The sequence below is a fragment of the Pundamilia nyererei genome, unplaced genomic scaffold, assembly GCF_000239375.1.
Source record: "Pundamilia nyererei isolate P.nyererei 1_Seehausen unplaced genomic scaffold, PunNye1.0 scaffold00028, whole genome shotgun sequence".
NCBI lineage: Eukaryota > Metazoa > Chordata > Actinopteri > Cichliformes > Cichlidae > Pundamilia > Pundamilia nyererei.
In genome coordinates this window covers 778,858-794,841 of record NW_005187429.1, presented here as the reverse complement: position 1 = coordinate 794,841, position 15,984 = coordinate 778,858, and the positions used below count along the sequence as shown (strand labels likewise).

Below are 15,984 nucleotides of genomic sequence, written 5' to 3'. Positions count from 1 at the left end.
TGCGACAGACTGGCGACCTGTCCAGGGTGTACCCCGCCTCTCGCCCTATGACAGCTGGGATAGGCTCCAGCGCCCCCCGCGACCCTGAAAAGGATGAGCGAAGGGCTGGATGGAGATCTGTCATCACGATTCTTTGGACTCGGAATTGTAAAAAATAAATGTCTAAGACTAGAGAAAAAGTTCTGATACTTCATTGTTTCATAATCAGTTTTTAATTCACAGAAAGTTTTCTGTTATGGTTTTATTCATCTTACTGTGGACTCATTGTAATATATAAATTTAAAAAAGAAAAAGAAAAACAGGGGAATTTCTATTGAAACTGGTGAAAAAATGGGAACTTTTCTGTCATTTAGTTGTTTATTTTTGACATAATTACTTTGGTGTTGTATGAATGCTCATGAGGAAGGATTTTAGCAGTAGGAAATGCAGTAAAATGTATTAAAATACAGTGAAATTTAAGCCCTCCTTTACATTTTCCAAAGCCATCTAGTGGGCCGGATGGGAGTTCTTGCCAGGCCGATTCTGGCCCATGGGCCTCACATTTGAAACCCGATCTAGAGCATTGCAAAGCCTGATGGTTATACTTAAAGATGCCTTGAAAACTTTAGTACTGCAGTGCATGTCTCTGTATACGACTATACAGAGATCTCAAAAGATTCTTTCCACATTTCTGTGGCTTCCTCAGAGCACATAAGCATATTCCAACCTCAAATCTTTCCAAATGTTTATGTACAGTCACAAGCATTCAAACATTTTGGCTCGTGTGGAAAAACATTCTAACAGCACCCCAACGTTTACATTTTTTCCACCCATTTTCATTTAATGCACTCTACAATCAAAGTTTTTAATAAGAATGCAATGCCAGAGAAAAATACAATCTCTGAATATGACCTTACCAGAATCGATGTAAGAACATTCTCTTAAACCAGAAGGCTCATTCCATACTCGCTGAGGAGTCACTGCCCATGCAGCAAATCCTTTTTGACAAACATATGTACCAAGGCACACATTCATACTTAAGCTGCTGTTCCATCGGACTCTGTGCTGTGTGAGCCGACAGAGAGGACGTAAAGGCGAGTTGTCGGCCTGGGGGGGAAAGAAATGTGAGGGAGAAGTCATCATGCTTGGTGCATAAACAGCTTTTAACCTGAGGGGGAAAAGCTTATGGGGGCGTCTTCAGGGTGCAGGTCTCGCTGTGCTGCATTTCAGTCTCTTTCCTTTTTTACGTGCAAAACACGTAATACTCAAGTTCGCGTATCAGCATGCCCTCAGTCTGAATCGGAGGAGTCATTAGTTTTGGACTTGTGCTTTCGCTTCCTCTTGCTCTTCTTTTTGTCTTTCTTCTTTTTGTCCTTCTTCTTTTTCCTCTTCTTTCTGCGATGGTGATCAGAGGAGGAGGATGAAGAAGAGGAGGAGCTGTCTGAGTCGGAGGCGGAAGAGGAAGTGGTGTCCTGGAGCAGTTGCTGCAGCTGCTGGATCCTACAGACAAGGAGGGAAGGCAGGAGAGAAGAGGATGTGGTATTTAAGTCAAGTGCAGGGAGGAAAGTACAGCCGAGGCATACTGATGCCCAGGTTGGCAAGCATCTCAAATGTCACTGAGCAGCACACTGTCTTTGTCCCAGTACCAGCATTTCCAGAAGGCGGAGTGAGCCACGTGCCCGCTTGTGGTTGCGTATTTCTAGTAATGTTAGCAACCCTGTCCAAGTAACAATTAAAACTGCAGGTCTTGGGCACATATTTAGTTTTCAATTAATCTTTTTTAAAAGGTGTCTATTATTGCTTAAATCCAAAATGGAGGAGACAATAATGACTTCATCGTCAATTTTGTTTTGGTCATGCACTTTCAGGCATTTTTAAATGGTTTCTTCTAAGTTTTTTGGGAAGTCTCACAGATATCTTTATCTTTACCAAACAAGTAAAACTCATTTTAATTTAAATGTTCACTTTTGTTGGAGTGCTCAGTTTTGTAAGAAAATATTCTGCACACACGTATGATTTGGGGTTTAGTTTAATAAGAACACAACAAATCTTAGACTACTATGGAAACATTCAAAAAGACTTAGATATTATTATATCTTTAGCACCTGCATGCTTCGATGTATTCTCTTTTACATGAAACACACTGAGAAGACAAGTGCATCACAAATGAAGGCTCAGACTCACAGAACTGAGACTGCTGGTGTCTCTAGCTGCTTTCTTAAACTGGGCTAGGCAGCCAATCAGACAACACAGACTGAAGGGCAGGACTCAAAGAAAAAAAAGTGTATCGGAGGGCCCTTCAGTGATGCAGGACTCCCTTAGAAAAAAATACACAAGCTCTAAAGGACTCTAAAGCAGAGTGGATGAGAAGAATTAGAATAATCTTCAGAAAAAACACAATGTCTTTGTCTAAACAGTCTAAAATGTTCAAAAAATAATCATCAGAAAGAAGCCAAAACAGCCATGTTTTGGTCTACATGACCTTTAAACCGAGGTGCTAAAACAGCTTTTTAGTTATAATTCCTTTACTTGATTGTGCTCACACTAAAACCTGCAGTACACAGAAAGCTAGGAAAAAAACAAAAAACAAACAGGATTTAAACGAGACCACGCAGCTCTCCCCTCTCTCCTCTAAGTCAATCACACCGAACAAGGCCAAAGACTCCTGTCACAGAGTCGGTCTTCTAAAGCCTGAACCATCCAGGTGGTGATGGTGGTGCTGGTGCAGGAGGTAAGGTCCTTCTAAAACAAGCTCCACTGCAAGATTTTAAAAGGTGATTTTGGGCTACTTGTCCAGTAACACCAAAGACTTCCTGCACATCCTGGCTATAATTTGGAACAGAATTTGTACTTTACAGATTTAACAGTGTATCTTTAATATTTTGTGACTTTGGGTTACAAAACATTAGATGATGGGTACACTGTGGTCATAAAGAGATGGAAATGCCAACAATACTCAGGCAAACTGGATTTCAATGACGCTCATCTGGTACTCAGGGACCCAAAGAAAATATTCCCCCACACCATTACATCTCCACCAGCAGCCTGATACACAGCAAGATGGACAGGTGTACCTAATAAAGTGCAGCGGTTTGTCTTGTCCTCAAACAGACTCAATTTCTTGCTGCCTTGTACCAGATACAGAGTAGAGTTTGTGTGTACTGACGATGTTATTGGAGGAAGAAAGAGCTAGCAAACGTTGTCCACAGATTTCCACTGAGAAATTGCTTCAACTGGGCATCAATACTATGTCTGCAAAAGCCCATTTCTTAGAAAACAATTGCATCAGCTTGAGACACACTGCGAGAATAAGGCTGAAGGACACTGCTGTGCTACGATCAGTTGTGCGTACAGCAGCTGACAATTCAAGTGCAAAAAAAGACAAATGTCATGTGTGAATTATCACCAGAGTAAATTTAATAAATAACATGAAGCTAAGCAGGATATTTGTGCTAAAGAAGCTGCAGCACGATTAGATTTTGTTATGGAAGCACGTGTCAGAGTACGCTATTCAATGTCTGGCATAAATATTAGTGTTCATACTGCATTTCTGAGTCACGCTGTAACACGTGAGCAGCAAGGTGACAACAAAACTTACACGGCTCCAGTAGAATCCTTCTGCTGCAGCGTGGTACGGCACTTCTTTCCAGGGAAATTTGTCCTAAATGGACTGTAACTCTGAAAATACCACCCCTCTTTAGCTTAGTAAGACTGTTACTGCTTCACGTCAGGCTCAGCCAAACTCTGGAGTGAATTTCTGAACAGGATGGCGGCTTCAGATTTTGTCCCCTATTTCTTGAACTGAAGCGGTGCTCTGAGAGAAAAACGTCATCATATTGAACGCAAAAATGTGGCCCCCCCCAAAAAACTATTTGGGCGACATATATGATAAAATTAAAAGTCATACACTCAAACAATAAGCCAAAAAGTAATTCTAACAAAAAAACAAAACTCTCATTTCCTAACTTCTTCATCAATTACCCAATTGTGACACAAGGCTACCGCATCAAGCACAATTTAATAGACAGCACCTTACATGCGATTAGAAAGCAGGCTGGCAGAGGTTGGACTGTTTCACTCCCCTTTCAAAGAAGATGCCAAAATGAATGTGGCACAGACACGCAAGTAAGACTTCAAAGCGCCACTGGCCTTTAAATAACCTTTTTGATATGCATGCAAAAATACACAAGCATGTGTGCGCGCACAATCGCGCACGCTCTTCTTCCTGAACTAGCCTCAAATTCAAACATCCCGGTGTCAAACAGTATTTGCTAGAAACTGGAACAAGCAGCCAGCAACCACGAGAGACTTTCCAGGTCATCTGAGATTGTCCCACTCCAGCGAGAGGACACAGTGGAAAACTGAGTTTTCAAGTATATGATCTGAGTATCACGAGTGTGTCCTTTAATTGCGGTGGAAAATTATGAGTCTTTCTCTGGGAAATTAACATGCACACAGCAGGAAAATGACTGTACATACCTGGTTTCCTTCTCATTCCTTTTGTTTTCCCGAATCAGGTCGTACATTGGGTCTTCGTGTGCCTAATAAAATATAACACAATGTCACACAAAAAGAAGGTAAGGTGCTACAATTCACACTATATCCAGGAACTATACATTCCAAACAGTGTTGTGTCAGCACTTTTAGGAATATCGAGACAATAGAAGGAAGGAAAATATGACACAGTTGCATTTATGGTAATCATTGCAGGTGCTGAGCGTTCCTGCAGCGAGCACTGTTTCATTAAAAGTCCACTGGAACGAGCTGTGTGCAGAGATCTGCTGCCCACATGTGTAAACTAAATCTGACCTTACTTAACTTTAGTCTCAGACACAAACTGTCTCTGTCATAGCTCCACGACATAAACGGGACTACTAACTTTTTTCTACTGCATTCACGCATTTTTCTACTGCAAGGAACCGTGGGTGGGCCAACCATTCTACAGGAGTAAACAAACTCACCACTCTGAAGTGCTCCAGTTTCTGGTTGCCTGTGATGAAGAAAGGACACTCCCGATCACCTGTCCTGTGGCCGTAGCGCTTGCACCTCCAGCCTTTACAAAAGGAAACAAAAATCATTGTTTGTCTAACGAATCAGACATTTCACGTACATGGCAGCAGAGTTGCTATTAAACAGACGTCCCACGTAAAACTGATTTTCTTCATCTCAAGAACTTTAGTTTGCCAAAATAACCCGAACTCATGGTGCTTTCAACAGTAGTTCGATAGAATATGCTCAGTGTCATGGTTATCGTGAGTTGCCATAAATGACTACGCAGATGCACCAACTGGTCACCAATCATGTGGCAGCCATCATGTGCATTCAGACATGCAGAAATGATCAAGACAAGCAGCTGAAGTTCTTAATGTGTTTGAACGTGGCATGATTGTTGGTGCCAGATGGGCTCGTCTGAGTATTTCAGAAATTGTTGATCTACTGGGTCAACAGTTTAAGTTGTTGTTGGTGTAATGATGTGTTTTATGTCTTCTTATGCACACTCTGTGCCTCTTAGTACCAACTGAGCATCATTTAAACGCCACAGCCAAGCCGATTATTGTTGCTGACCATGTCCATCCCTTCATAATTACAGTGCCCATGACAATAATCTCAAACATGCCAATCAAGTCATTTACTCCATGTAAATTTCACGACATCCCAAAGGTAGACTTTGGGATGTTGTGAAATTTACATGGAGGATGATCAGCCGCAACTGTGACATTACCACGTCAACATGGTTCTCTGAGGAATGTTTCCAGCGCCTTGTTGAATCTATGGCTACGTTCATGTATACTAACAAGGATTTTTCCGCGTTCATTCTGAAAAAACATTTCGGTCCACATGAAAACACCAAAAACAACTTCAAGTGGTGTCAAGTGCTTTCCAAGCGAACATGTGGTGTTATAACCCCAACTGTACAGAAAAACTGGCCAATCAAAAACCTTACAAACAATAACATGGCCACAGTCTGACGTCAAAAAGTCGCACACCTTTGATGTTGCAAGACAAAAATCCCCATTTTTGTTGTCCATATGTAACCGCAGAGTTACTGGAAAGCCTCGCCCTGAAAGGAGCTTTTCAAAAGCTCAGTTTAGGCATCTAAAACTGACCGAACATCTAAAACTGACCGAAACTTACTGAAAAACCTACGTATACAAAAATCCCCGTGTACATGTAGACAGGCCTACGGCATGATGAATCAAAACAGTTCTGAAGTCAAAAGGGGTTCCAAGCTGGTATTAGCAAAGCGTACCTAATAAATTGACTGGTGGATATGTATGTAAGCCCAGTCTAGACCACTCATCATCTAGCTAATAAAGCAAATCAAGGACAACTCAAACTGCATTAAATGACACAAACTGTAAAAAAAAACCCTGAAAGAAATATTATTTTATTAAATTGGATTTTGTTGAACAGCAGTCGGCGAGGGACGCAACAACCCCACGCAACAGCAACTCAAGAGTCGCACACGAAAAAACACGCTGCTCATGGTGAGGCGCCTGATTATCAGTGACAGATCATCTCAAATTCATTATCACTTTTTCTGCCCTGAAAACAAATCAGCAATTTCTATCCAAGTTTCACACCGATTAACTGCTCAAGTGGCAGCGTAGCATCTGTGAAGGACTTGAGTGTTTTTAATGCGAGTCTGCAGGAATTCTGTTCACCACGTAAAAGAAGTAATTTCTCGCCGTTCCTTTAAGCAGGACGACAAATGTACAAGTTTTTCACAAAGGATTGAGGGGAAAAAAAGAAAGACACAAACACCACTTTTTTGTTTGCGTGTGCATGTTTGCGTCTGAGCTCTTGCTGTTCGCAGCATGAAAATGTGTGGGACGAAAGAATGAATGGACACTGAACATAATGACATTCATTGTTTTGGGAAAAACAGACAGAAGATAATCTATGCAACACCAATTATTAGTCTTCGGTCCATCACTCTTGTCATAAAAACAATAGACACAGTGATAAATGTCAAGATCTCGCAGTTAACATTTATCACCTATCATAACTGCTGCCTACTCACAGTGGAGATTTACTCCCACCTACAGTTCCAGACCTATAAGTGCTGCTGGTACCTCACTAATAAACCGTACTCAAAACATTTCCCAGCATCCATGTGAGCTTGTTTAACAGATTTTTAATTTTTCAAATAATTCATTTTAAGTAAAGAAGCATGAGAGAATTTCTGTTACAGATAAAAATATTAATAAGGAGTGGAATGGCTGTACTTGAAATCATTTAGGTTCTCAGCAAACCACATTTCAAACATTTATAGGACTTGCAGACACTCTGTAGTGTATGCACTGTAAATTAAAAACATAAACTAAAGGACTGAAACTTGCCAGGCCAAAAACACTGCACAGCTCTAGGAGATTAATAATGAAAATATGTTAGAGTCAGCACTGAAGACAAGCATAAAATTTTAAAATAAGCACGCTGAAGTGAGCAGCTGAGTAATCACTACTGTCATGTGTCTTATGCCCCCTGTTCTAAAGGCAAGAGGCTGCCTCCTGGGATAGATTTCCTTCTGTTTGCCTAATTAGCAATGAGTGTCACCTCTGATATCAACACCTAACTCCTGTAGCTGTGAAAAGATTCCCGAAGGATGTGAAAAACTCAGTTAAAGACTGCATTTGCATGAGCAGAACTGTAAACAGCATGTTTATTCCCGTCAGTGCAAACTCGGGCACACTATACTCACACTGCATCACCTTCACCTCCCTCCCTAGAGGCATCCACAGCCCTTTCGTGGGAGCGTGGGCCAGGAAGCTTCTGGCTTCTTCATTTCCTGGTTCTGCAGGGATACAGTCCTCTGGTTTTTCTTCATGCTCCTGCAACACAAACCGATCACTGTCACCAATTCTCACGATTTGTCTTTACCTGAAAAAAGCCACATGTAATTTACTTCTTACTCTTAGCTGTCTATTACTGCGAACACGTTACCTTAATAAATCCCGGTGGAGGTTTCTCATAGCTGCATGAGAGAGAGATTAAAAATGGTTAGTATGCTGCCAAAAACATTAAAACAAAAAATAACAACACGAAGTTGCTGCCCCTCGCTTATTGCGGATAAGCTTGATCAACTTGAAAATGGGCGTCAATTAAGACGCATTTATAATTCATGCACAAGTTTGCGGGATTAAAGAGGAAAAGCCAGAGTGAAACTGGAGTTACTCACAATGTCTCGATGTGTTTCAGTTTCTGGACTTCTTGGCTGACTTTTTTCGTGTGCTTCTTCAGTTTCTCCAAATCATCTTTTGGTATCTTGTCCCTCTTGTGGTGTCGTCTGTCCTCCTTCTCTCTTGCTCGCTTTCTGTCCGACATCTTGCTTTGAACAAAATGATCACCCGACAAAAAAATACCGTTGTTATTAAAAGTGCATGCGGAGCTTTTACGTTATTAATTCCATGAAGATGAATCGTGCTAACACGCAGCTAACTAGCAAACGCCGCTCCAGCGCTTCTGCACTTCCTGTGCAGTCAGATTCGATTGTTAAAGTCCGGCGCCACCTGCAGGACACCGGCGGTAACACAGGAAGTGCGCCTGGATTCTCTTTCTCTCTCTTTTTATTTTTAAACACAAACGACAGTTTCTCTCAGCCGTAAACACTGATAAAAATGTTTATTCTTCCCTTATTGAATCCGTTTCCCAACCCATTTTCTATGATTTTCTAGTTTGGCAGTTTTAATCTTAATAACAGGATACTGGAAACAAAATGTCACTGTATGTTTTAGATCATCTGTGCCTCGTTTAAGTGACCTTTAACATCAACGGAACAAACCATCAGCGTGCGCCTTTAGCGTCTTTTCATGCATGTTGCGTTTCAAATGCTTCCATTTGAAGGTAAAGGTTTGGCTTTCCTAAAAATTAATAATAGATTCAGATGGCTCCAATCTGCTTATTGCGTTATTAAATAAATTTTGAATAATTTGAGTCATGGTAACATCGGAGTTCATTTGGATCTAAGTTTTAAATATATATATTACGTCGGACTAGTGTCTGCAAAGCCTTTTCCCCCATGAGGGCATTAAAGATCTCTATAAATACATTCTTTTAAAACTGCATTTAGGCATATAGACATGTTCAAGAGGACATGATGGCATATGTCAGAAGCTTCCGATCCACTCGTATTTTCCCACAGAAGAGTTTACTGACAATAACCTGAAAAGGAGAAAATATCCAAAGAGTATCGAACCTGGCACTAGCAAGGTGTACCTAATAAAGTGGCTGATGAGTGTATTTATTTCGTTTTTTTAAGCTAATTTTCTAAAGTTATTGATCACACTTTTCTTGCAGCCATATCTTAGTGTCTTAAACATTGCTCAGTTTCTAGATTGTAGGCAAGAACTGATATTGCATACTGAATACCAAATATATAGTCATATAATATGTGCATTTATCAGCAGACAGTACATAAAAGCAGCAGTAAACAGAGCAACAAAGTAAAGAGCCTACTTTCACAGACTGAAAGTCACAGTTTTATTTCAGGTATTTCACAGTGAAATATAAATGTGAGGTATTTCAGGATTTAAACAAATGTGTGTTCACTGAACAGCTAATCTACAACCGTAAGTAATCAGACATTACAAAAAACACACAAGTCATATTTAATAGAGCAATGGTGCAAAAGCATGTAGCCAAAGAAAGTATCAAAAGAAAATGTAAAGTTTAGATGACACTAATTGTAAGTCTACAGATGTTTGGCAGATGTGCCTTTTCATTGTAAACAGTGACTGGTGAGTCCCATTCTGAATGATAATCAAATATTTTCATTGGTGATTGATTTGTATGCATTTACAAATATGTAACAATGAGATATTTACATTTATCACTTCTATATTTCAACTTTGTAATAAAAAAACAAACAAACAGAAAAATGTTCCCACTGGAGAGAACTGAAAGCTGAAATAAGTAAATAAATCAAATACAAAAGTTTGAACATCAAATAGCATGAATTGTAGTTAAAGGTATATATTTTCTATATAAATCTATTTTTGTAACATTAGAAAATGGAGAAAATTAATATGTAAACCAGCTCGTCATGCCACAAATGCCCCCACAGAGAAAAGCCGGATTTCCTGTGATGCTTCGGCAATTTGATAAATAAATACTTTATAATCCTTCAACATCCACAGTTCGGGAGTTTACAAACGGGGGACGTGTTAAATTAGATGAAAAGAAGTCTGCCCGTCTTTCTGACTGTGCAGAAGATGCAGAAACTGACTGACAGCTGAAATAGCGACCTCGGTGCCCCCGGTTACAATTCAGGATTCTAGGAGCGCCGCTCCAATCCGCCCAGCAACTGTCGCGCTGTTGGACAAACTGTGTGCCTTTTCACTGGCTTGGAAACTCAACTAGTTTCTCAAGTTCTGATGCTCTGGATTACACAGATTACGACACGGGCCTCCTCCCATTTCTTTGCTTTTTAAGAGTATTCACAAAGATAAAGCGCATATAATCTTAAGATGCTCAAAGTGAGGAGAGAAAATCTTTCAAGCCCCCCTTCTTGGTGCCCTGGTTGTCCTCTCGCTGGAGAATCTTGCTTAGATGTCGGACAAACCAGTTTCTAATTTTAGGAGGCTTGGAGGAAGCTGAGCCCGAGCCTGATCCTGAAGTGGTAGTAGTGGAGGTGGAGGTGGAGGAGGAGGAGGAGAATCTAGAGAGAAGGAAGAGTTCAGTTAAGAGTTACAGTAACTTACGGTAAGATTTTGTTGGTTAGCAGGAAATGTTAAAAGCAAGCTATCACCAGCGACACGATCCGAAAAACGTGGAACCAACACGTGCCGCCCGCACATCTTGTTCCCTTAATGCTGACTTAATAGAAACTCAATCACTCAAATCCCAACATGCCTGACACATCACTGTCTCATATGTCTGCAGAACCAACTAAGTTTAATCAAGCAAGGCTGTAACTAAACTTTTGGCTCTGCGCATATTAGTAACAGCAAACCAAAATAAACTTACCTCGGTGTATGAGCAGGCGCCCTGTCCTTGCCAGGAGTCTTGTGGGCATTCATGCTGGATCTGCTGGTTGACTGTGGGGTTTTGTGCTTGCCAGCACTCCCTGGTGTGTTGTGGGTCTTAGCGAAGGTAGCTATAAAATCCCTGTTCACCCCCTTGTACCTGGATGTCTTATTGCAGGCATGGCAGGTGGCCATCTGGGATAAGGAGAAGGAAAGGAACATATCCATTAATAATGCATGCTCTGCGTCTACACTGCGCTCATACACAATGAGGTTTTGAGGTGAAGGCATACATGGCATCCCCAGAGGAGTACTTGGAAGGAAATCCGTTGAAACTTCTTGTGTATAATTTCAACAAATTATGTAAATCCTAGAGAGGAAGGTGAAGCTTTTTGTCATTCTAGCTATTATTTTTCATCAAAACTCACCATTTCCACAGTTTAATGGCTTTCTCTGGGACGCACAACAGTTTGGTGTGGACTTGGGCCTGACTAGCTGTAATAAAAATGGTGCACATGCCACAGGTGACGCAGGCCAACCCGCAAGCCTCACAGATGTCAGGGACACGTACTGACATCTCAAAGCTGAGGAAAAGTTTACAATGAGGTAGAGGAAGCTTACTAATGACAGGAGATTCACTTAACAGCTGAGGCTCTTCCCACTGGCTGTGCCAAAGATAATTTTACCTATGAACATTGCAGATATGAAAATAGTTGGACTGCTTGAAGCAGGATGGGAAAACAATGTGTTTAGCCTATGAGACGGCAAGGTGGGGCTGTTGCCATGCAATTTCGCCTATTCAGGGTACACTGCAATGTGGAAAGGTTACAACGGGTAACAGATCAAAGACTCGCAGAACTTTGTGCTCAAGAAAAACAAAACTGTACTAATCAATAAATTAGATGTACCATGCTCACATTCAGCTTCATATTCTTATTCTGTGATTTAAAAGTGTAGCTGTGCATGATTCACAGATGCTATCAGAGCTGTTGGCTAGTTCTTTCTAGTTTAACTCTATAACATTTTTTCCCCTACAACTTCTCTGATGCTTGAGCTGAGCCTACTGTTTTATGTAATTCAAAATAAGACACACTGCATTCAAATAAAATATAAACTCCATGTAAGGCAAAACAAGTAGCAGGAAAGTTGCAAGGTAGAACTACAGGTCAGGAGATCCTTGCAATTTAAGACAACATGCATACTAACTCTTGGCCTATGACTGTGTGTCCAAGTGAAATGGTGCATGAAACAGCAGTACATGTCATGGTGTGCACACAGGCAGTTAATAAACCATCAATGATTAATCAAATAAGTTATGGAATCATAATGTGACTCGGACAAACAGATAAAACACAAAACAACTGACTGCTATTGTAAGCCACAATTACTTTATATATACTCTTCAGTATTAGGCAGGACTTCTTATCAATTGCAGCCCATTATAAGACACCACAGAATGAACTGAGTGATGGTAACAATATAGAAAATCATCCCAGCATCATGACCCTGCTATAATTATAAGATATGCCATTTTTTTCTGCTGTTTTAACAAATGTCAAATAACTTCAGCTAACTCCAGCACAGGAAAAATAAAAATCTTGAACAGAAGAGCCATTTACACTTTTTTCCCCCCTCTAAAGTAAAACTTTATTTAAAGTAGCAAATGCAGTGCACAGTGTTCAATAAAAGCTCAATATCCCTCCAAAATCTAAGCATAAAAAAAATCCCAGTAGTGACAGAAGCTATCCAGAGTTGCCACAACATTAGAACTGGTTTGAACAGACCACCGCTGCAGAGGTCAGCAAATCTGAGCCAAACTGTTGACAGTCCTGAATGCTGAGGAGATGGAAAACTCACCGACACAAATGTAGCCATTTCAGATTCTGACAGGTGTCTACTGCCGAGTGTTGGAGAGTTGGGTTTCAGTGAACCAGCACTTAGTTCTGGGTTCCTCTTCGTTTTCACTGCACCGTTAGAGAAGTGTTTACTAAAGGAGCCTGCCAGTCCCGCTTTATAGTGACAAAGCCAAGCAACTGACCCACCCATCTGTGCATAGGGGTGTGGCTCAATGAGGACTGACCAATGCTCTGTGAAGCAGATGGACTAAATAACCCCAGACTTTCTCTAGAGGGTGGATCGCAGTGTTACTAGTACATGCACGATCTTTTGATTAAGTCTATTTGTTAACAAAAGATCCAAACTCAGAACACTTGCATTTAGTAAATATCTGCTGAATAACTGATAATTTAAATGCTGTTTATTATTTACTTGTACTCTAGATGTAACGTGAAACAGATTCAAACCACAAAGAATTTTGTGTTCAAGCAAAAATAAAAAATAATATAAATAAAAAACCTGTACTGAACAGGAGTAGCTTTGCATAAACACACCTAACATGCAGCAATTAATAAAGCACAATAATAGTGCACTATAATCATTATTTCTGTTTAAATAAATGTGCTTGGTGTGGCCCATCACGTCATCTGATTGACATGATGGGCTGGATCTGATTGAAATAAGACGTTTTAGGTAGTTTCCTCTGGCCTTTAAGCCACCTTTCTTCTGACTGGCTGCCTCTTGCAAACTGAAGGTTTAAATCTGACGTCAACTGCGCTTAGATATAACTCTGTACCCCGAGATGAGGCAAAGCACATGCGTTGTGCGTGTGCTCACTAATTGAAACATTAATCCATGTTTAGTATGAGCACTCACCATTGTAGCAGTACATGTAGGACACAAAAATAAGGAAAGGCATAACTGGCTGCCTTTTAAGAAGTTATCTTGGGTCAGTATTTTAGAAATGTGGAATTTCTAATCTATGCATTGTATGTGGTTTGAATATGAAGATTTTATTATTGATGGTTTTTGAGTAGCCCTGTGATGCACTGGTGACCTCTTCTGAGTGTACGCCACCTCCTGCTGTATGACAGCTCAGACAGGCTCCAGCCCTCGATGGATAGATGGATGGATATCTCCTAAACTGCAGTTATCTTATAAGGAGTCTAAAATAAATGTAGAAAGGCACATTCAGCTGAGAGAGGACATTCAACAGTGAAAAAAAAAACCTTTCCTCAAACAAAGTATTCCAAACTTGGAATAACTGGTGCTGTTCAGTAAAGTAGGCACACAAAGTCTGGAGTATCTATAAGCAAAGTAATGCACTAATATTAAAAAGGTGCAGGTGTATAAAGATGTTATACTGGAACTAGTTTCTGGTCACATAGAGACATTTTAGACAAATGGATAAAATAGTTATATTAGTTTTGCAGGAAGAATCCATCCTGCTTTTTCCCCTCAGGCCAAACAGATTAGATCTGATTAGTTATGAATTTCGTTTTCATAGTTAAAATATTTGCATGGCACAAACCACTGAAAACAATATTTGGTTGGAGTTGGAGTAACTGACTTTTTAAATAACATAGTTTTTTTGCAGCAATGTAAAATAGTTCATAAACACTCCTTGCATGCAGTTGCATCATTACTGTGATGCACTTGAATAGAGGGTTGTAAGTTTTGGCAGATTCCTGGCAGTGACCTCCAATCGTGTTTGAGTTACGGGATGTGAAACCGCCAAATTCAATGTGGATAGTTCCAGTTTTAACCTCCTCCTATCCACTTACATAAATGTTGTGATGCGTACCGTTTGCTTTATTGCACTTTCATATAATCTTTCCATCACCACTTCCTGTTTCTGCAATGATCAAACAATTTCTTCCCATACATCATTAAATTTTTATCTAACCAAATCTTAACAGGGGGTATGGGGGTATATCATTAAACAGAAAACTAATTGCTGTTCTGTTATAGATGATATAGCTTCAATTGTAACACATGCTGTAAGTAATAAGAGCTGGAGACATTTAGGTGACAACGCAGATTTTCGTGTTCAAATGATTACTCCAGGGGAGGGAGGGGTGCACATAGTTAATGGTGGGCTAGATCAAACACAGAGAGACAGCTGGTTGCAGATGGATGTTTACAACTAGGATGACCTCATGCTGTTTATCCTCTCCTGGCCTCGCTGTCATTAGCCAGCTCGAATGAACCGCTGATATGACAGGATCTAAAAATCTTTCCCTAATAAAAAAGTGTGTGCATGTAAGTGCGCAGCGGAGATGCTAATCAGCAACTGGAAAGTGCCTAGGAAATGACGCTGTCCACTCTCAGACGACAGTGACGGTAAGGTTGTTGCATAGTGATAAGAAATCATGGCAACCTAAAACGCAATCCTAGTCACGTGTACCCGTTTAATTTACGCTAATCCTTCGACATGCGGCGTATGCACTTGCAGAGCCACACGTGAATCGGTGGCAGAGAGAGATCTGATTTCCTCATCTTGGCATTCTGGCAGCAGACAAACCAGCGCATTGGCCAACCAAGCATAAGGCTAATGCGGATAAACAACCACCTATATACACCCCAAGGGATATTAAGCATTTTATTTATTTATTTTTTTGCAGAAAGTAAGGTTCCCGTTCAATTTCATGCCATGATTTTAATACTTGCCAGGAGTGTGTAATTGCCTCTAAACTGTGCAGTCTTGCAGCGGCTCTTTCTGCATATAAAAATAATAAAGCTCAAGTCATAGATTAATGCACGACTTCCTGAACGAAAGAACGCAGGTCTAAGTTACGAACGGTGTAATGGTTTGAACTTTAAATGAGCAAATAGACTGTTAGATAGTTCACAAAGGTGAAAACTTTCAATTTAAATAACCTGAGATCAATGAGATCCTGCAGCTGTAATTCTTGTAGTTCAATCTCTGGCAAGCTGACTGTTGTGTGTAACCCAATACTGTGACAAATGAGAACAGAGTTTAACATTCTCTGAGTCTAAAACAAAAAATCGAATCAAATAATCGGCCAGAACTTTTATTTTCTCTTCCAGAGCATACTGTACTTCTCTCCCAGCATACGACAAACATTCCTGCACTTTGCAATTGCTCATTTTCATGATTATAAGAAGTAGTCAACATTGTTTGCAACACACACACACACACACACACACACACACACACACACACACACACACACACACACAC

The 15,984-nt window shown here is 40.4% G+C and overlaps 2 protein-coding genes across 2 annotated transcripts in view; both read right to left on the bottom strand.

Moving 5' to 3' along the window:
- Nucleotides 1–201: 201 nt before the first annotated feature.
- Nucleotides 202–8,509, bottom strand: rp9 (RP9 pre-mRNA splicing factor). The gene is made up of 6 exons (XM_005728290.1): nucleotides 8,159–8,509; nucleotides 7,924–7,954; nucleotides 7,682–7,811; nucleotides 4,941–5,032; nucleotides 4,459–4,520; nucleotides 202–1,479 (listed from the first exon to the last, which is right to left on the bottom strand). The coding sequence occupies exons 1-6, from the start codon at nucleotides 8,302–8,304 to the stop codon at nucleotides 1,269–1,271; spliced, it is 672 nt and encodes a 223-aa protein (XP_005728347.1). The 5' UTR covers nucleotides 8,305–8,509; the 3' UTR covers nucleotides 202–1,268.
- Nucleotides 8,510–9,436: 927 nt separating this feature from the next.
- The window catches only part of rmp24 (ribonuclease MRP subunit p24), a 21,974-nt gene continuing 15,426 nt past the window's right edge, over nucleotides 9,437–15,984 (bottom strand). The window contains exons 4-5 of the mRNA XM_005728289.1: nucleotides 10,945–11,138; nucleotides 9,437–10,636 (exon numbers count right to left, since the gene is read on the bottom strand). Of these exons, the coding sequence (XP_005728346.1) occupies nucleotides 10,450–10,636; nucleotides 10,945–11,138 (381 nt within the window). The 3' untranslated portion in view covers nucleotides 9,437–10,449. The remainder of the gene's footprint in view (nucleotides 10,637–10,944; nucleotides 11,139–15,984) is intronic.

Excerpts from the sequence above, each read along its gene's own strand:
- rp9 (XM_005728290.1), bottom strand. The coding sequence starts at position 8,304 with ATGTCGGACAGAAAGCGAGCAAGAGAGAAGGAGGACAGACGACACCAC. Across the intron at positions 7,955-8,158 it reads CTGAAACACATCGAGACATT|CTATGAGAAACCTCCACCGG; the intron begins GTGAGTAACTCC and ends TCTCTCATGCAG. Across the intron at positions 4,521-4,940 it reads AACTGGAGCACTTCAGAGTG|GCACACGAAGACCCAATGTA; the intron begins GTGAGTTTGTTT and ends ATATTTTATTAG.